The sequence below is a fragment of the Helianthus annuus genome, chromosome 13 (genome assembly GCF_002127325.2).
Source record: "Helianthus annuus cultivar XRQ/B chromosome 13, HanXRQr2.0-SUNRISE, whole genome shotgun sequence".
Lineage (NCBI taxonomy): Eukaryota > Viridiplantae > Streptophyta > Magnoliopsida > Asterales > Asteraceae > Helianthus > Helianthus annuus.
The window spans coordinates 88501285-88518513 of record NC_035445.2 but is presented as its reverse complement, the minus strand read 5'-3'; the positions used below and the strand labels follow the sequence as shown (position 1 = coordinate 88518513).

Sequence of the window (17229 nt, the reverse complement as noted above, 5' to 3'; positions counted from 1 at the left end):
CCAACACTTAGGAAAGCATACAGGACCGTTTTGCCATATTTTTGCAAGTGACTAGCATATTAAAATGTTGAATTTTGTTAATAGATGCAGAAATTTGCATTATTAGAGGGTTTTAGGCACTTTCCGGCACCTAAGCTATCACCTAGTGACGCAGTTTTATGGTCTTTACTTCCCTACACTCCATACTAGTGTAGTACCTTGACTATGGCTCATATGGGCCTCAATACATTGTTTGTCTATGTGCTGGCATTGTCAGCATGTTTCTGAATTATCCGCTCACTGTGCTAACTGTGCTTTGTGCATCATGTTTGTCACTAAAGTTTGTATGTAATAGATGGAGTGGCAATATGAAATGTGATGCATATGTATGTATGTAACAGAAATCAGATAGAAGTTTAATCATCAGTTGGAATTTAGCACAGTCATTAAGCACAAATTTAATATTAATTAATTGTACGGATACCTGTAATTGTGAGGGTTGTCACATTCTCCCCCCGTTAAGAAAATTTCGTCCCGAAATTTTAGGTTCTGCTACTAGCTGCAGGGGTCTAGGGGAACAAATTTGGGTACTTCTCTTTCATACGATCCTCAGGTTCCCACGTGAATTTTGGCCCGTGTCGTGCATTCCATCGAACTTTGACGAGTTTGACACTACTCCGGCGTGTCTTGTTAACCTTCCAATCAGTAACCTCGACGGGTTCTTTAGTAAAGTGGAGTGTGTCGTCAATATGAACTTCGTCGGCAGGAATGACTACTGTTTCTTGAGTTGGACTCTTTTTCAGATTGGATACATGAAATGTATCATGAAGGCCATTAATTTCAGCAAGTAGGTCCAACTTGTATGCTACAAAACCAACCCTCTTCAGAATTTTGAATGGACCAATGTACCTAGGGTTCAACTTCCCACGCTTCCCAAAGCGTGCCACACCCTTCCAGGGTGAAACTTTCTACAAAACCATATCTCCCACCTCGAACTCGAGAGGTTTCCTTCTTCGGTCCGCATAACACTTTTGTCGATCACGAGCCGCTTTGATGCGCTCTCGGATCTGTGCAATCTTGTCGGTCGTTTCCTGGACCAATTCAGGACCAACTAGCTATCTATCACCCGCGTCAGCCCAACAAATTGGTGATCGACATTTGCGTCCATAAAGAGCATCGAACGGTGCGGCTTGAATACTTGCCTGGTAACTGTTATTGTATGAAAATTCAACCAATGGTAGGTGAGTGTCCCAACTTCCACCTAAATCCATTACGCAAGCTCGCAACATGTCTTCCAAAATTTGAATCGTTCGTTCGCTCTGTTCGTCTGTTTGCGGGTGAAATGCGGTACTCAGATTTAACTGAGATCCAAAAGCTTCTTGAAAGGACTGCCAAATCCTTGACATGAATCTTCCATCTCTATCAGAGATAATTGAGAGAGGTACTCCATGTCGTGCAACAATTTCTCTCATGTATAGCTCAGCTAGCTTGCTCATGTTGTCTTTTTCCTTGATGGGCAAAAAGTGTGCAGATTTCGTTAAACGGTCTACAATTACCCAAATCGTATCATGGCCCTTGGGCGTCCTTGGCAATTTCGTTATGAAGTCCATCAAAATTTGTTCCCATTTCCATTGGGGTATTTTCGGTTGCTGCAGAAGACCTGAAGGCTTCTGGTATTCGACCTTTACCTTGGCGCAAGTTAAACATTTGCCAACATATACCGCAACATCGCCTTTCATCCTTGGCCACCAATAGAAATCCTTAAGATCTTGGTACATCTTATCCGCTCCTGGATGAATCGAGTACCGAGATTTGTGAGCTTCGTCAAAAATAACATTTCTCAGACCACCAAGCAAGGGAACCCAAATTCGTTTCATGAAGCACAACGTCCCTTCCCCGTTCTGTACCAACTGTTTCTCCATCCCACGGAGATACTCATTCTCAATATTCTTTTCCTTGAGTGCTTCTCTCTGCGCGACACGAATGCGCAATGAGAGGTTCGTTTGTATGATCATTTCCAAAGCCCTAACACTTATGGGCTTGATCCTTTCCTTTCGACTCAGGGCATCGGTGACCACATTCTCCTTCCCTGGGTGATACTTGATCTCATAATCATATTCGTTCAATAGTTGAACCCAGCGTCTTTGTCTCATGTTAAGCTCTTTTTGATCAAATATGTGTTGTAGGCTCTTGTGATCAGTATAGATTGTACATCGCGTGCCATATAAGTAATGTCGCCAGATCTTCAATGCAAATACCACCGCGCCTAACTCCAAGTCATGCGTGGTATAATTTTTCTCTTGGACCTTTAATTGGCGAGACGCAAATGCTATAACCTTCTGTCGCTGCATCAACACGCAGCCTAAACCCTGACGCGAGGCGTCGCAATATACCACGAAGTCATTCGTGCCTTCGGACAGAGAGAGGATTGGCGCGTCGCAAAGCTTGTTTTTCAACAACTAGAATGCTTCTTCCTGTTTGTCTCCCCAATCAAACTTCTTGTCTTTTTGGGTAAGGGAGGTCAAAGGTTGAGCGATTTTCGAGAAATCTTCAATGAACCTTCGATAATAACCAGCCAAACCTAAGAACTGTCGAATCTCGGTTGGCATCTTTGGGGTCTCCCAGTTCTTGATCGCCTCGATCTTTGTGGGATCCACATGAATTCCATTTCCATTAACCATATGACCAAGAAAGTGGACTTCGCGTAACCAGAACTCGCACTTCGAGAACTGTGTGTACAACTTCTCCTTTTTAAGTAGCTCTAAAATAGCTCTTAAATGTTGCTCATGCTCCTCTTTCGTCTTCGAGTAGATAAAAATTTCATCAATGAAAACAATCACGAACTTATCGAGGTACGGCTTGCAAACTCTGTTCATCAAATCCATGAAAACTGTCAGTGCGTTTGTCAGCCCAAACGGCATAACCAGGAACTCGTAATGTCCATAACGAGTCCTAAAAGCAGTCTTGGGAATACTTTAATCTTGTATTCTCAACTGGTGATAACCTGATCGAAGATCTATTTTTGAGTAAAAACTTGAACCTTGCAACTAATCGAATAGGTCATCAATCCTTGGCAAAGGATATCTATTCTTGATTGTCAACTTGTTCAGCTCCTGGTAGTCGATACACTTGCGAAAACTACCATCCTTCTTCTTAACAAACAAAACTGGAGCTCCCCAAGGCGATAAGCTTGGTCTGATAAATCCCTTATCCAGTAACTCCTGGAGTTGCATTGACAGCTCTTGCATCTCCGAAGGCGCAAGTCGATAAGGTGCCTTAGCTACAGGCGCGGCGCCTAGAACTAAGTCAATGTGAAACTCGACTTGTCTTTGCGGTGGCAATCCTGGCAAGTCTTCTGTAAAGACTTCAGGATACTCCTTCACGACTGGAATATCTTCTAACTTCAGCTCAGCGGCTTCCTTATCAACGATGTGTGGCAAGAAGGCAACACATCCCTTCTCCAAACACTTTCTAGTTTTCAAACAGTTAATGATCCTTAAGGTCGTATCGCGCTTCTCTCCGTGAACCACAATCGTTTCTCCATCTGCCATTGGGATACGGATGGTCTTCTCGTGACATACAATTTCGGCCTGATTACTGGACAACCAGTCCATCCCTACTACCACGTCGAAGCTTCCCAACTTGACTGGCAGTAGATCCAGTGCAAACTCGCGTTCTCCCAGCTCTATCATGCATCCTCTAATGACTTCATTTGTTTCAACTAGCTATCCATTAGCCAATTCAATTGAGTACGGAACGTCTAACTTACTAGCAGTTAACCCAAGCATATTCTTAAATTCTAGTGATACAAAACTATAGTCGGCACCAGTGTCAAATAGTACAGATGCAAAGCTTTGGTTTATAGGGAACGTACCAGTGACAACATTCGGGTCCTGGCGTGCTTCCCTTGCTCCAATGTTTAATACCCTCCCACGAGCTTGATTGAGTTTTGGGCATTCACGCTTGAAGTGCCCGATGTCTCCGCAGTTAAAACATCCCGATCCTCGACCGTTACCATCTCCATTACCGCCTTGCGCGTTGTTTTGGTTGCGATTCCCACCTCCAACTTGATTTCCAAAATTTCCTCGATTACCATTTCCACCGTTCCCTCCTTGTGGGCGGTTTCCATTTCCATTACCCCCACGGTTATTGTTACCAAAACCCCTTTGACCGCCACGGCCAGTACCAACCCAACACGTTTCTTTTAAATGGCCAACCTTCCCACAAGATTCACATTTTCTAACTCTACACTGGCCAGCATGATGATACTGACATATTTCACATTTAGACAGTGTGCCCATATACCCTTTGGCTTCATCACCACCCCTAGCCCCCGCTAGTGGGTTCACTTCCTTCCTCTTGTTGGCATTGCCGGTGCTCTTCTTAAATTTGGAGAACTTCCTCATGTTTTCTCTCCTGAGGATTCGACATGTGTCTCCTTTTTCTTTGGTTCAGAAATTGAAAACTTGTTTAACCGAATGGCTTCTTCTGTAAGCGCCACGCTGAGATCAATGGATTCGGTAATTGTTGGAGGCTTCGACGTCGTTACCATGCTCATGATCTGGGGTGCTAATCCCCAGATGAAACGCTCTACGTATTTGAATTCAGGCGTAACTATGTATGGCACCACATGGGACAGATCATGAAACCTTTGAACATACTCGGCGTTTTTTGGGTCGTCCATCTTTAGGTTCCAGAATTCCGTTTCCAGCTTTTGTATTTCGGCCCGTGAACAGTATTTCTTCCTCATGAGCTCCTTCAGCTCAATCCATGTTAATGCATACGCCGCCGCCTCTCCCAGGGTCTGTACTTGCAGATTCCACCATGATAGAGCACCATCAAGAAAAAGCCCAGAGATGTATATAACTTGCTGCTCTGGAGCACACTTGCTCATCCTTAAAATAGAATTCGTCTTTTCTGCTCACCTGACGAAGGCAACAGCACCTCCAGTGCCGTCGTAATTTAAGGTCTTACAGTCCAGAAATTGTTTATAGGTGCAGCCTGCACAAGCGATAACATTTATAGATAGTATTAGCGGTCGTGCAAGAAATATCCAAATGTATCGTAATGTGTCTCAAGCGACTTGGACATTACCATTGGGTGGGTTGTTGTTGTTGTTTCTTGAGGAACCTCCGCTAGTCTTTGCGCGGGAGGCCTCATACTGTGCTATTGCTGCGACAACTCAGTGGTAGGCAAACGTGTGTCTCGTCGTGGAGGCATCTTCTAAAAGGAGATCATATTGGTCAGGTTATATTAAGTAAGTAATATGCGTACGTAATAACATTCATCAACATAATAACACATAACATCCCATGCTATAAAACAAATAATTCAACAACGCATATAATGAGAACACTGCGATTTAGCTATCATATAATCAAGACCACAATACAATGTTTACAAGTTTTATAACTATATCGTACATCAAAAGCGGCTAAGGGCCACATCGCCCTCGTCTGAACTATCTAGTCATATACAACAACCAAAAATCAAATATCAAAAATCATGATGTCAAAATACGGTCTTCAAAATGCTGTGTAGTCGGTTCAATAGCTGTCTTCTCACCAAAAGTAACGCTACCTGCAACAGACCAAAAATCCTCATGCTGATGGGGGAGGGGGAGGAGGAGGAGGACGGAAGAAAATCAAACGGCGCAAACGCACCCAATCCTCCTCAAGTGCATGGATAACGCGCAGCAGGTAAGCAATCTGTTGTTCAAGAGTGAGGAAATGAACATCAGAATCAGGGGGTAGTGGAAGAGGAGCTGGTGGTGTAGCAAAAGGAGACTGACAATGTCAAGGGGGAGGACGCGGAGTCCTCTCCAGCTCCTGGACTCGACGGCTCAACGCATCCTGCTGTAATTGTAGGGATATAAGTATGTCATCTGTGGTATATCCGACATGGTAAGGATGATATAGGTCTGACAGAGGCATAACATTGGGCGATGACCACAAAAATGGCTCGCCCAGAGGTGCCGAAGCAGGAAAAGTAGTGTGTGGGGCAGGTGTAAAAGGAGGCATAAATGAAAAAGCCTCTGTCGTATGGGGCATATGATCGGGCTGCTATGTGGAAGGTCCTTCCCCTGGACGGGGAAAAGGGATGTCCTGTAGAAAAGTAATGGGTAGGTCCGTGCGGTGGACATCAGATATGTGTGGATGAAACTGGGAAACATCAAGCGGTGCAAAAACAGGTGCAGCAGTGGGTGTGACTGGTACAACAAAAGAAGGATAATCGCCATCCTCGACCCACCCATTACGGGTGTCAGCATATCTCGGATCGACATGTGTGGCAAAAGGTGCACGGTCAACAAACACCGGCACAGGATCAGGCAGTGGTGCATCAACAAAAGGAACATCAGAAATCGGTGGTACGATGACTGGTGCATCAACAATAGGAACATCAGAAACCGGTGGTACGACGACTGGTGCATCAACAATAGGTGGTGCCAGGACTGGTATAGATCAGGTTCTGGAAAAGGATCATGCAAAGGTGCAATAGCTGGGGCATCAATAGGGTCGTGGGCAATGTCAGGCTCTGGGCCAACTAGAGCAGGCTCAGTAGGTACGAACTCGACCTCAGGATCTGGGTCAACGTCGTGGGGAACGAGGGGCGCAACAGACATCGCCATGTCTGAATCGGAGTCGAATGAGTAGTACTGCACGCCCTGGGTGTGAAGTGAACCGGACGCTACAGACTCAAACGAGTCTGGATCAGACGGATCGGATAAGGCCTCCTCAACAGGAGCCTCAACAGGAACAACAGGGTCAGCAACTAGAACATCAGCAGGAACCTCAACCATGGGAACAACATGGTCATCAACGGGAACATCAGTAGGAAGGAAATCGTCATCCATAAGGGCCACACCATCCTGGTCACCCTCCGGTGGACCCTCAATGAATAAATCGATGTCATCATCAGCGAACTCGTCATGTGGCAGATCCTCGACAGGAACTGCAGCGAGTGGGAAAGGAGCAGGGACCTGAATAAGAGGTAGATCCCCATCGAAAGGACCATCAGCTAGAGGCATATCATCCACAAAGTCTGGTAGGGCAAAAGGATGGAAGTCTTCCTCATCACTGCTCGTAGTATCTGACGTATAAACCTCGCTCTCAGATAGGATCTCGTCGCCCGAGACTACCGCCATAGGATCAAGCGTGTCTGACACTCCGATATCCGAAGATGACATGCTGTCTGTAACACAACCACACATATGCACATATATCAACATGTAATCAAATAAGCATGTAAGTCACAATCAATGTAAGCAAGTAATCATCCTAGTCTTCCCCAGACTATCCCACCCAGTCTCTTAGAGTGAACTCCCTAGTCTCTCAGACTACCTCCCTGGCCTCTAAGACCAGACCTTCCCAGTCTCTAAGACTAAACCTCCCCAATATCTAAGATTGAACCTAAGACTGAACTTCCCCCCGCCTCTAAGGCTGAACTCCCTCAGTCTCTAAGACTGAATTATAAATATAAATTTTGAAACGTGTATTTGTGCCTTTTGTTTGTAAAAACGTTTGTACCCTGGATCTGGACGCTTGCGTATGCAATGTAAAATTGTTTTCGTGAGAGCCCTAGTGATCATAGCCTAGACTCGAGAAAGAATCCTAGTTCGCTATGATCGAGGCTCTGATACCAAGCTGTCACATCGTGGCTTTTGCGGAAGCGTGGTTTATTTGGTGTGACTTCTTAATACCATAGCGACAATCATAACAATGCTATATGAAAATAAAACACAAGATGTTCACCCATTCATTAAGTTTGATAATACCACAACATCATTGTTTGAAAATGTCGACACTTAAGATAAGTTACAAACCATACTTGTTTAAAACGTGTTCATAAGACACGACAAAAGACTTTAAATAAAACGTGGTTTAAAGATATGTAACCCGTCCAGGTAAGGGTTACACCTCCTAAACCTACTACCTTGGATGACATATTTATTCAAACCAACTTGACACGTATGCAGACACTTGCCAGATCCCTTAGTTTCCTGAAATACATGTAGTTTGAAAAATCAACAAAAGTTGAGCGAGTTCATGTGTATGTGAGTATGTATAAACCTTTAAAGTATGTCTGTATGTATAAAAGTCCCTGGTATGTAGCAATAAGGAAAAAGAGATCACCAATGGGTTGCAAAGCCACTGGTATGTGTGAAGTGATGCAGAAAACTCAAACCTAGCGGAGTTGCATTGGGCTTCCGGCTGGAAGACATAGTCACCACTATGGGCCACCCTGGCCTCATGGGTGTGGGCTCGCTACACCCAAATAGATCTATCACTCATGTCCCTCGGTCCTACGACGAGGATTAATGGCCTTAAGTGTTGTACCCACCACTCACATGATCTAAGTAGTATACCCTCCTTAGGCTAACCATACCTTGTATAAAAATGTCTGTAATAATTTGTAACATGTATTCCACCCCCGAAGTATAAAACTTAAAACAGTTAAGAGAAAAGGGGGACATGAACTCACAGTAGTGCGTCTCCTGAATCTTATCGTCAACTCAAACTTGGTCCTCTACACGACAACCTACAATGTACTATTGTCTATTAGACGAACGGGCCGTGCCTTGCTTTTGTATTTACGGGTTTGAGTTACGTTACTTTGATATTATTCCAAGTTATAACTTTTTGTTAAAATAATAATAATTACTTTAACTTAAGTTTTGTTTTTAGGGTTTAGGAATAATAGTTAGGCAACTATTTCGTATCCATACTTCTCAAGTATTTTATAAGTGCATTTTCTTCCCAAGGATGGGGGTATTTTATACATGTATATTTGTAGTTTCGAAAGATATATTTTATGTCCCATTTACGAAAAATATATATAACTTATTTGTCCAAGAATAACATATTTCCAAACATATGTATTTTTCCCAAAAATAATATATTTTCACTTCTTTAGTTTCCAAAATAATATTTTACTCAAAAATATATGTGTAAGAGTATTTTCTGGAATAACTCATAAGTTACGTATTCTTGTTCGGTTTCACAATATTATACATGTAACTTAAACATTTTATTCCTTGATATTTTTGGTATTATTTTGGAGTTGTAAATGTCAAGGTGTTTTGTCAAGTTATATCATTTTACCCAAAAATTATATAACTAGTTCACAAAGTAAACAAATATTCACACAAGCGTTTTAGTATAAAATATATATTCTAAATATATATTAATCCATTTTTATTTACAAAAACCAACCTCTGATACCTGGTATTTTGTAACAAAACCCATGGTGAAGTTTATTTTGAAAACATAGTTAAAACATATTAGTAAACACTTGCTAGAAAAGTATTTTCTAAGTGTTGGAATTTTAGAAAATTTCGCCAGAGTTTCCTTTGTAAATGGAGGCGTCCATGCTCATCAGCATATCATTTTCTTTTCGGAAATCACTCAATCAATCAACAACATGTTACTAAACAACATTACACTAGCCAAGTGCAAAAACAATGCACTTTACATAACAACATGAACTTGGTTTTTCATAAAAACACGTAGTAACTTAGTGGTGTGTTTAGTGGGTTTAGTTACCCTACAAAGTGTGTTTGTTTTTGTTAAAATCTTGCTCTCTGGATTTTTAGATGTTCACAACTTGTGAACTTATTTTACAAAAATATCCATTCACAATATTTTCAAGTCTTACTAATATTCATATACTTATTTCCTTCCAAAAATAGTGTAAGAATCATGACCTTTCAAAAATCCGTCTTTTAACTTGGTTTGTTTAGAGAAATCATTTGTAAACCTCGGATCCATATGATCATCAACTCACTTAGTTCACCTATTTATTTTTTTAGAAATCACTTTGTTACCAAGTTTATGTTGAAACATGGAGGTGATTCTTTTATGTAGATCAATAATCACCTCCGACCTTGTTAACTTAAGTTTTTAATCTTACTTTAACAAGTTCAACCATGATGTTCAACATCATGTTACTAGTAATCATTAAGTAAACATCAAGTACTCAACAACATGACAAAACAACTTTATTTCATCATGATTTCATCTTATTTCATCATCATATTAGCATTATGTTCAAGACTTAGGTTTATGGTCTTTTAGTGTTCTTGTATTTTCATCATAATCTTACTATTAACCACCATAAACATGAAGCAAATGAGAATCAAAGAAGCTTACTACTAGCTTTTAAGCTAGGGAAGAAACACTAGAGAAAATGAGTGGATAAAGGCACACGAGAGAGGTCCTTGATGATCGGTGAGCTCCACACTTTGTGATTCACCTTGATACACCTTGGGATGGTCTTGGAATACTTTTATCAAAATTGAAAAAATATGGTGGTGACAAGGGGTTTCGGCCGAGCTTTGTTTAGAGGGAGAGAAGAAGGAAGTTTGGTGATTAGTGAAGATGCTATGTGTTTTATAATCCCCGTGATCTATTGTCCAAAGGATAAGATTTCAACTAAAGTACACACATAATCATATCATAATCTCACTAGTTCCAAGAAAAGATTATAGAAAGATTGGTGATTTAAATCAAATCTTGTGAGGGTGGGGGCCCTTGGGGACGGTCACACAAGGGGGGGGGGGGGTAAGATGAAAATTTTGAGGGTAAGGAGGTGATTAATGGGGTGTTAAGTGTAAGTGTTAGTGTTTAGTGTGTACCATGTCTTATGTAGTGTGATTAAGTGTTCGGGGAGCAATACTAGCTCAGGAAAAGTGAAACAATGTTTATAACAATATTTTTGTGTTCTTGGTAATGTCCGGTTGTTTGGTTAGATACCGTTCCGTTAAAGTGCTAAGTGATATCGTAAAGTGTCCTTTATGTAACTTTTAGTGACCCATTTAATTCCCGACACTTAGGAAAGCATATAGGACCATTTTGCCATATTTTTGCAAGTGACTAGCATATTAAAATGCTGAATTTTGTTAATAGATGCAAAAATTTGCATTATTAGAGGGTTTTAGGCACTTTTCGGCACCTAAGCTATCACCTAGTGACGCAGTTTTATGGTCCTTACTTCCCTACACTCCATACTAGTGTAGTACCTTGACTCTGGCTCATATTGGCCTCAATACATTGTCTGTCTATGTGCTGGCATTATCAGCATGTTTCTGAATTATCCGCTCACTGTGCTAATTGTGCTTTGTGCACCAAGTTTGTCACTAAAGTTTGTATGTAATAGATGGAGTGACAATATGAAATGTGATGCATATGTATGTATGTAACAGAAATCAGATAGCAGTTTAATCATCAGTTGGAATTTAGCACAGTCATTAATCCCAAATTTAATATTAATTAATTGTACGGATAACTGTAATTGTGAGGGTTGTCACACTATCTAGGCTTGAGAGTGAGCTGGCTAGCGGGGGGCCGATAGACGATTCCATTGTATGTGAGGGCCCAGGAGGAGGGCTATCCCTGGTTTGCAGATTTTGCGAACTATCTGTCCACGGGAGAGCTTCCGCACGAGATGACATATCAGTAGAAGAAGAAATTATTTGCCGACCTTAAATTCTACATATGGGAGGATCCTTATTTGTTTAGGATAGGTGCGAATCAGATGGTTAGGAGGTGTGTGACTGCACCCGAAACTCGTAGTATTCTTGAGCATTGTCATTCGGGGCCGGCTGGTGGCCACTACGGGGGAGCGTATACCGCTAAGCGGGTGTTTGATTCGGGATTTTATTGGCCAACCATCTTTAGGGACGCTCACGAGTTTGTCCGTAGCTGTGATACTTGCCAAAGATTCGGCAACATCTCATCCCAGAATGAGATGTCTCAAAACCCCATCCAGTTGAGATTTTCGATATCTGGGGCATCGATTTCATGGGACCCTTCACCATGTCACGTGGGAGTTGTTACATCCTTGTAGCTATCGATTATGTGTCTAAGTGGGTAGAGGCGAAAGCTTTGGCCACTAATATTGCTAGGGCTGTAGTGAAGTTCCTGAGAGAGTTTTTATTAAGATCGGCACTCCTAAGGCCATCATTAGTGATCGTGGCACCCATTTCTGTAACTCGCAGATGGAGAAGGTGTTGAAACGCTATGGGGTCATCCATCGGCTTTGGGCTGCCTATCACCCTCAGACGAGTGGACAGGTGGAGAATGCTAATCGTGGCATTAATCGTATCTTGGAGAAGACTGTCGGACAGATCCGTATTGACTGGGCCAACAATTTAGGTGACGTACTCTAGGCTTTCCGCACTAGGTATAAGACACATATCGGGACCACACCCATTAGGATGATTTATGGGAAACTGTGCCATCTTTCGGTTGAGTTGGAGCACCAGGCGTATTGGGCCTTGCGAAAGGTAAATCTTGATATAGACGCCGCAGGTAAAAACCGATTTCTCCAGATACATGAGTTAGAGGAGTTGCGTGATGAAGCATACGGTTTAATGGTCGAATTTACGAGTCGAGAGCGCATGTTTCTTTAAGTTGCGGGATAGTAGGTTGACTGAATCGGTTTTTGGGGAGTAAAAGGTTTTGGGATGCCTAGGATAGTGGATGGAGCCGGAGAGTTAATTGGTTGTGCATTGTCGATATCGGTAGCCCTATTTTCCACATGATAGTGAGATTTGAGCCTTTATATGTCATATATATATATATAAATATATATATATATATATACTCGATCACTATTTGCATTTCATGTGTGTTTACTGACTTTGTTGCATTACTTTAGAACTTGTGCGTTTTGATACAGTTTGAGACCTTCGGTTAGGATTTGACATGGATGTGATAGAGGCATTAGGATTACCCTATTTGTGTAGCCTTGTGTTTGACCTGTTTCACCATCACCTTTAGACACCACTTTGAGCCTAAAACCATTCGTTTGTTACCCATTGTTGTTGTGATAAACGGATCGTATTGTGTTTTTTGTTATCTTTATCTTGAAAAGGAATAAAATAAATGGAAAAAAAAGAAAAACGTAAAATAAAATAGAATAAAGTTGTGGGTTGAAATGACCAATATGTTAGTATCTGTTTAGTGGTTATCCGGTTTATCGTGTGATTATGTGTTTAGCCATTTTTTCTTAAGCAAAAATAACCTACCTTTAGCCCTTACCTACATGTTAAAGCCCTCTTGATCCGTGTCGAATTCTAACACTTAGGTTGAGATTTGATTGACGTACAAGCTTATGATAGTATGTTTCATAGTACGGTTTTGAGAGTTCACTCGAAATTACATATATATTAGCCGAGAGATGAGTGACATTGTGAGGGGTGTGGAGAATGCATAATTGATTGCTTGAAGGTAAGAAAAACTTGATTAGGTAGGCCCATTTTCATTTAAATATTATGATTCGTCAACTTTTTGAGCGCTGTAAGTCTCGCGAAACCGTTGTGTTTAATGATTTCGTAGTTCGCGTGATAATTTGTTCGAGACTTGCGTTATTGTTAAGTGTTTCAGTTGGACTTGTTGCTTGGGATTTTGCTTAGGGACAAGCAAAAGGTTAAGTGTGAGGCTATTTGATATGTGGTAAAATACACACATTTGTCCCATGTAAAGTTTATAATTTATGTATAATTTTTATTTATTTTTATTTATTTTTAGTATTATATTATATTATTTTGTGTTTTGGCAGGTACTGGTGTAAATGAAGTGAAGACGAGTAATAAAGAGATATCTAGCTAGTTGAGTAGAGTAGACCGCCAGCGACCAAATAAAAATTGCAGTCATTTCTCATGAGTGGGTCGAACCCACTTTGTCTTTATATTATAGAAAGCTAATAGAGATTATCACAATCAACGAAAGAATAAAGAATAAAGGTATTATATGTTGATTGTTGGAAACTCACGTGCGTCAAGTTGGAAGAAATGCCCGTGGGCCACCAATATGAAGGAATTTGGATTCCATTGAAAAGGCATCTTTGCAAAACTGTTCAGTGGGCCGCCAAAAAAAGAACTTGCTCCACATCCATGCATAATTCACAACAAGATATTTTGGGGGAATTGTATTGGTTTTCTTTTTGGGCTTTTGTGAAACAACTTAGTGGATTAATAAACCCTAAAGGCACATTATATACATATATATGGGACATGAAGGCATTGGGCAGAAGGCATAGGGCACGAAGAAAAATAAAAGAAGAGGGCTGGTTGCTTTGGCGCAAGGGAAAAGAAAAAACAAGAAAAAGAATGTTATTGTTATTATTTATTTTGATTTTGAATATATTAGTTCGCAACCCGGGTAGATTTAAACACTAAATTTTGTTTTTTTTTTTAATTTTTAAACATGATATATCCGGTTATATTAAATATTGTTTATGTGTTTTTATTTACTATGAGTAGCTAAACTTTTTACGGATGCCTAGGGTTGATAAACTAGATGATTGTCTGAATGATTAATTTTTGGTTTTGAATGAATGTGATGATTTACATGTTATAAATTTTAGAACTCGAGTCTAATTATTTGTGTGTTGGTTTTGATTGGTTTGATAATTTATTTGTTGGTTCCATTGCTCTAGATACTTAGAAATATACTTTAGAGTGGGAGTTAGTCTAGATTGTAATCTTACGGTCTAGACCTTGAAAGTGAGAAATCTAATTCAAGTTTAATAATTATTAAAACCGATTAATTAAAACGTGCAATCTTTTCTACAGGTGAGAAATCTAATCTAGAATTGCTAGGTTATTAGCCGTGCGTTGTTTGGCAGTTTGGGTGGCCGATAACTCGGTTCATCTGTTTATTCGCGTCTAGAGTTTCCTAGGGTCTCGGTGTTCTTTGTTATTTCTGCTTCATAATTTGAGGGTTTTAGTAAATAAATTACTTTATACCTGATAGTTGTGGGACTTGGTGGTCGATAAGTCGAGTCAGTCCATTTTAGCACTTCATCACTTGTCATACTGTCAGGTTCGATTTACCTTCCGGGGTTGATCGGGTTAGGCATAGTCTTCATTCTAAACCAAGGTTAGGATTTTATTCCTGAGTCTAGGGATTCTTACCTAGGTAACCTATTTTTCTCATACTTGAGTTCTAGTCCAGTTTCTAGTTGTCTGCGTTGGCTGCTGTTTGGTCGTCTACTTATTTAAATTGTTTTTTTTTTTTAGTTTAAAAATATTTTTTCTCAAAACAAAACCAAATTATTAGGCTATGGGTCGATAGAGGTTTAGTATCAAGAGTCACTAGATTGTGTCCACGGTTCGATACTCGGACTTACTTGTTTTACTACTTACGACTGGTACCCTTGCCGGTAGTGTGTGGTTTACGGTTTTTCCAATTTCTAAAACTTGTTGAATTTAATTAATATACATTCCACACATCAATTGACGTAAAACAAAACTATGAACTCGCGAACTTTATGTTGACACACTTTTTCTGCATGCTTGCAGGTCAATAGGTACATCACGGAATGGAACTTGCAGTCTGTGGAGCTAGAGTTGTCATGGGTCGTGTCGCTTGAGGCTACATTTAACGTTTTTTCTTATGTTTTCCAAACAAAATGAAGTAGGTTGTTTGAACGATGATTTATGCTTCCGCTGAATGTTTACTTGTTTTAATCAAATGTTTTGAAATGCACTTTTCATGTTGAATAAGATTATGCGTTTATTATTCTACTGTTAGTTTAATGTTATTAGTGGCTAGATCCTGGTACATCACACGCCTCACGGTGAAATCCGCGTGTGGTATTTTGAGGGTGTGATAGTTTGGTATCAGAGCTACTGGTTATAGTTAACTAGGTTTTAAAAAGCTTTTATAAAACCAGACTATAACCGAATCAGTTCCGAAAGCGACCATGACACTATGATCCAGATTGCAAGGTCTGTCTTTTATTTATCGCATACATTATACATCTAGCGTACACATATGCATTCCATTGCATTCCATATAGTTGCATACCGAGCATTATAGTACAATTGCATGTGTTACTTGTTTACATTTTGATGCACCGTTAGTATGACATGATCTCTAGACCTTTTGTGATCCTTATCATTTTGACAACACCTGCTTTTGACACTAGAATCTGGGGATCTTTGATACAAGTTAGGAGGAACTGAGATGAACATGCAAATCACATTATCATTATGGGTGCACATGTAATAATAGTTTGGGGTGCATGTGAGTCCGAGTGAGACCTAGCAAGTGTAAAGGATTAGGACCCATTATCCGACATAATTGGGGATTCAACAATCTATAGGAGTTATAGCGATGATTGACTTCTACTCAATATTGATCCTTACTCTTTCCACTCTTCTTGTGATGCAGAATGATGAGTAGACGCGGTGGACGTGGTGGTGGTCGAGGTGGTAGACGTGGCAACATCGTCATGACTCAGTCGGAGTTCACGGATCTCATCAACACACGTGTGGCTAAGGCTTTAGTAGCTCAGCAAGTTCGTACAACATTCACAACAAGATAGTTTTGTTCTTTATTCGTATATTCAAATTCTCATTCATGTGTTGTACATTCTTTCGCCTTCAGGTCAACACGTGAACTAGAATCAGAATAATCCGCACATCTGCACTTTCAAGACATTCATGGATTGTAAGCCACAAACTTTCAGTGGGACTGAAGGAGCAGTGGGACTCCTTCGCTGGTTTGAGAAGGCCGAATTAGCGTTTGCTATGTGTAACTGTCCAGCTGGGGACAAGGTGAAGTTTGCTTCAAACACACTGGAGCATGGTGCCTTAACTTGGTGGAACGCCTAAGTTCAGATGTTGGGAATAGACATGGCGAATGCTACTACTTGGGACGATTTCAAGGAATTAATGCGGGAGGAGTATTGTCCTCGTGAACAGATTCAAAAGTTGGAGAACGGGTATTATCATTTGAAGATGGTGGATCAGAGATTGAAGCGTACACGAAACGTTCTCATGAGCTTGCAAATATGTGCCCTAACTTATCGAACCCACCCTACAAGAGGATCGAGTTGTACATCAATGGTGTAGCGCCGCAGATCAAAAGTACGGTTACTTCAGGGAATCTTGATAACTTACCACGGATCATTCATTTGGCTCACAAAATTACAGATCAAGAGGTCAAACGTGGTACACTACCAGAGCGTGATGTCGTGACTACTTCTGCTGCCGACAACAAACTTAAGTGGAATGATTCAGACAAGGCCTCCAACTCCAGTCGGCAATAGAAGAAGGCTAACAACGGCAATAATCGCAACTTCAAACAGTCTTCGGCTGCAAATCAAAACCAAGGTACCAATCAGAATCATGGTTCTTATGCGGGCAAGCAACCAAAGTGCCACAAGTGTAACTACCATCATGATGGGCATTGCACTCGAACATGTCAGAGGTGTGATAAACCAATTGCGAACGACTACAGA

At 40.8% G+C, this 17229-nt stretch overlaps 2 protein-coding genes across 2 annotated transcripts; both read right to left on the bottom strand.

Moving 5' to 3' along the window:
* Positions 1-3667: 3667 nt before the first annotated feature.
* On the bottom strand, positions 3668-4385 carry LOC110901260 (cold shock protein 1-like). The gene is made up of 2 exons (XM_022148099.1): positions 3906-4385; positions 3668-3685 (listed from the first exon to the last, which is right to left on the bottom strand). Exons 1-2 carry the CDS (start codon positions 4383-4385, stop codon positions 3668-3670), a joined length of 498 nt encoding a protein of 165 aa, XP_022003791.1.
* A 1018-nt stretch (positions 4386-5403) lies between these two features.
* LOC110901261 lies at positions 5404-7165 on the bottom strand. Its single transcript, XM_022148100.1, has 3 exons — positions 6520-7165; positions 6236-6430; positions 5404-5444 (listed from the first exon to the last, which is right to left on the bottom strand). Exons 1-3 carry the CDS (start codon positions 7163-7165, stop codon positions 5404-5406), a joined length of 882 nt encoding a protein of 293 aa, XP_022003792.1.
* Positions 7166-17229: the final 10064 nt, after the last annotated feature.

What these genes read in the sequence shown, in the direction of transcription:
- LOC110901261 (XM_022148100.1), bottom strand. Translation starts at nt 7,165, where the DNA reads ATGTCATCTTCGGATATCGGAGTGTCAGACACGCTTGATCCTATGGCG. An exon ending in TACTGAGCCTGCTCTAGTTG is followed by an intron (nt 6,431 to 6,519) that starts GCCCAGAGCCTG and finishes GATCTATACCAG; the next exon opens with TCCTGGCACCACCTATTGTT. An exon ending in TCCGAGATATGCTGACACCC is followed by an intron (nt 5,445 to 6,235) that starts GTAATGGGTGGG and finishes GTATATGACTAG; the next exon opens with ATAGTTCAGACGAGGGCGAT.
- LOC110901260 (XM_022148099.1), bottom strand. Translation starts at nt 4,385, where the DNA reads ATGAGGAAGTTCTCCAAATTTAAGAAGAGCACCGGCAATGCCAACAAG.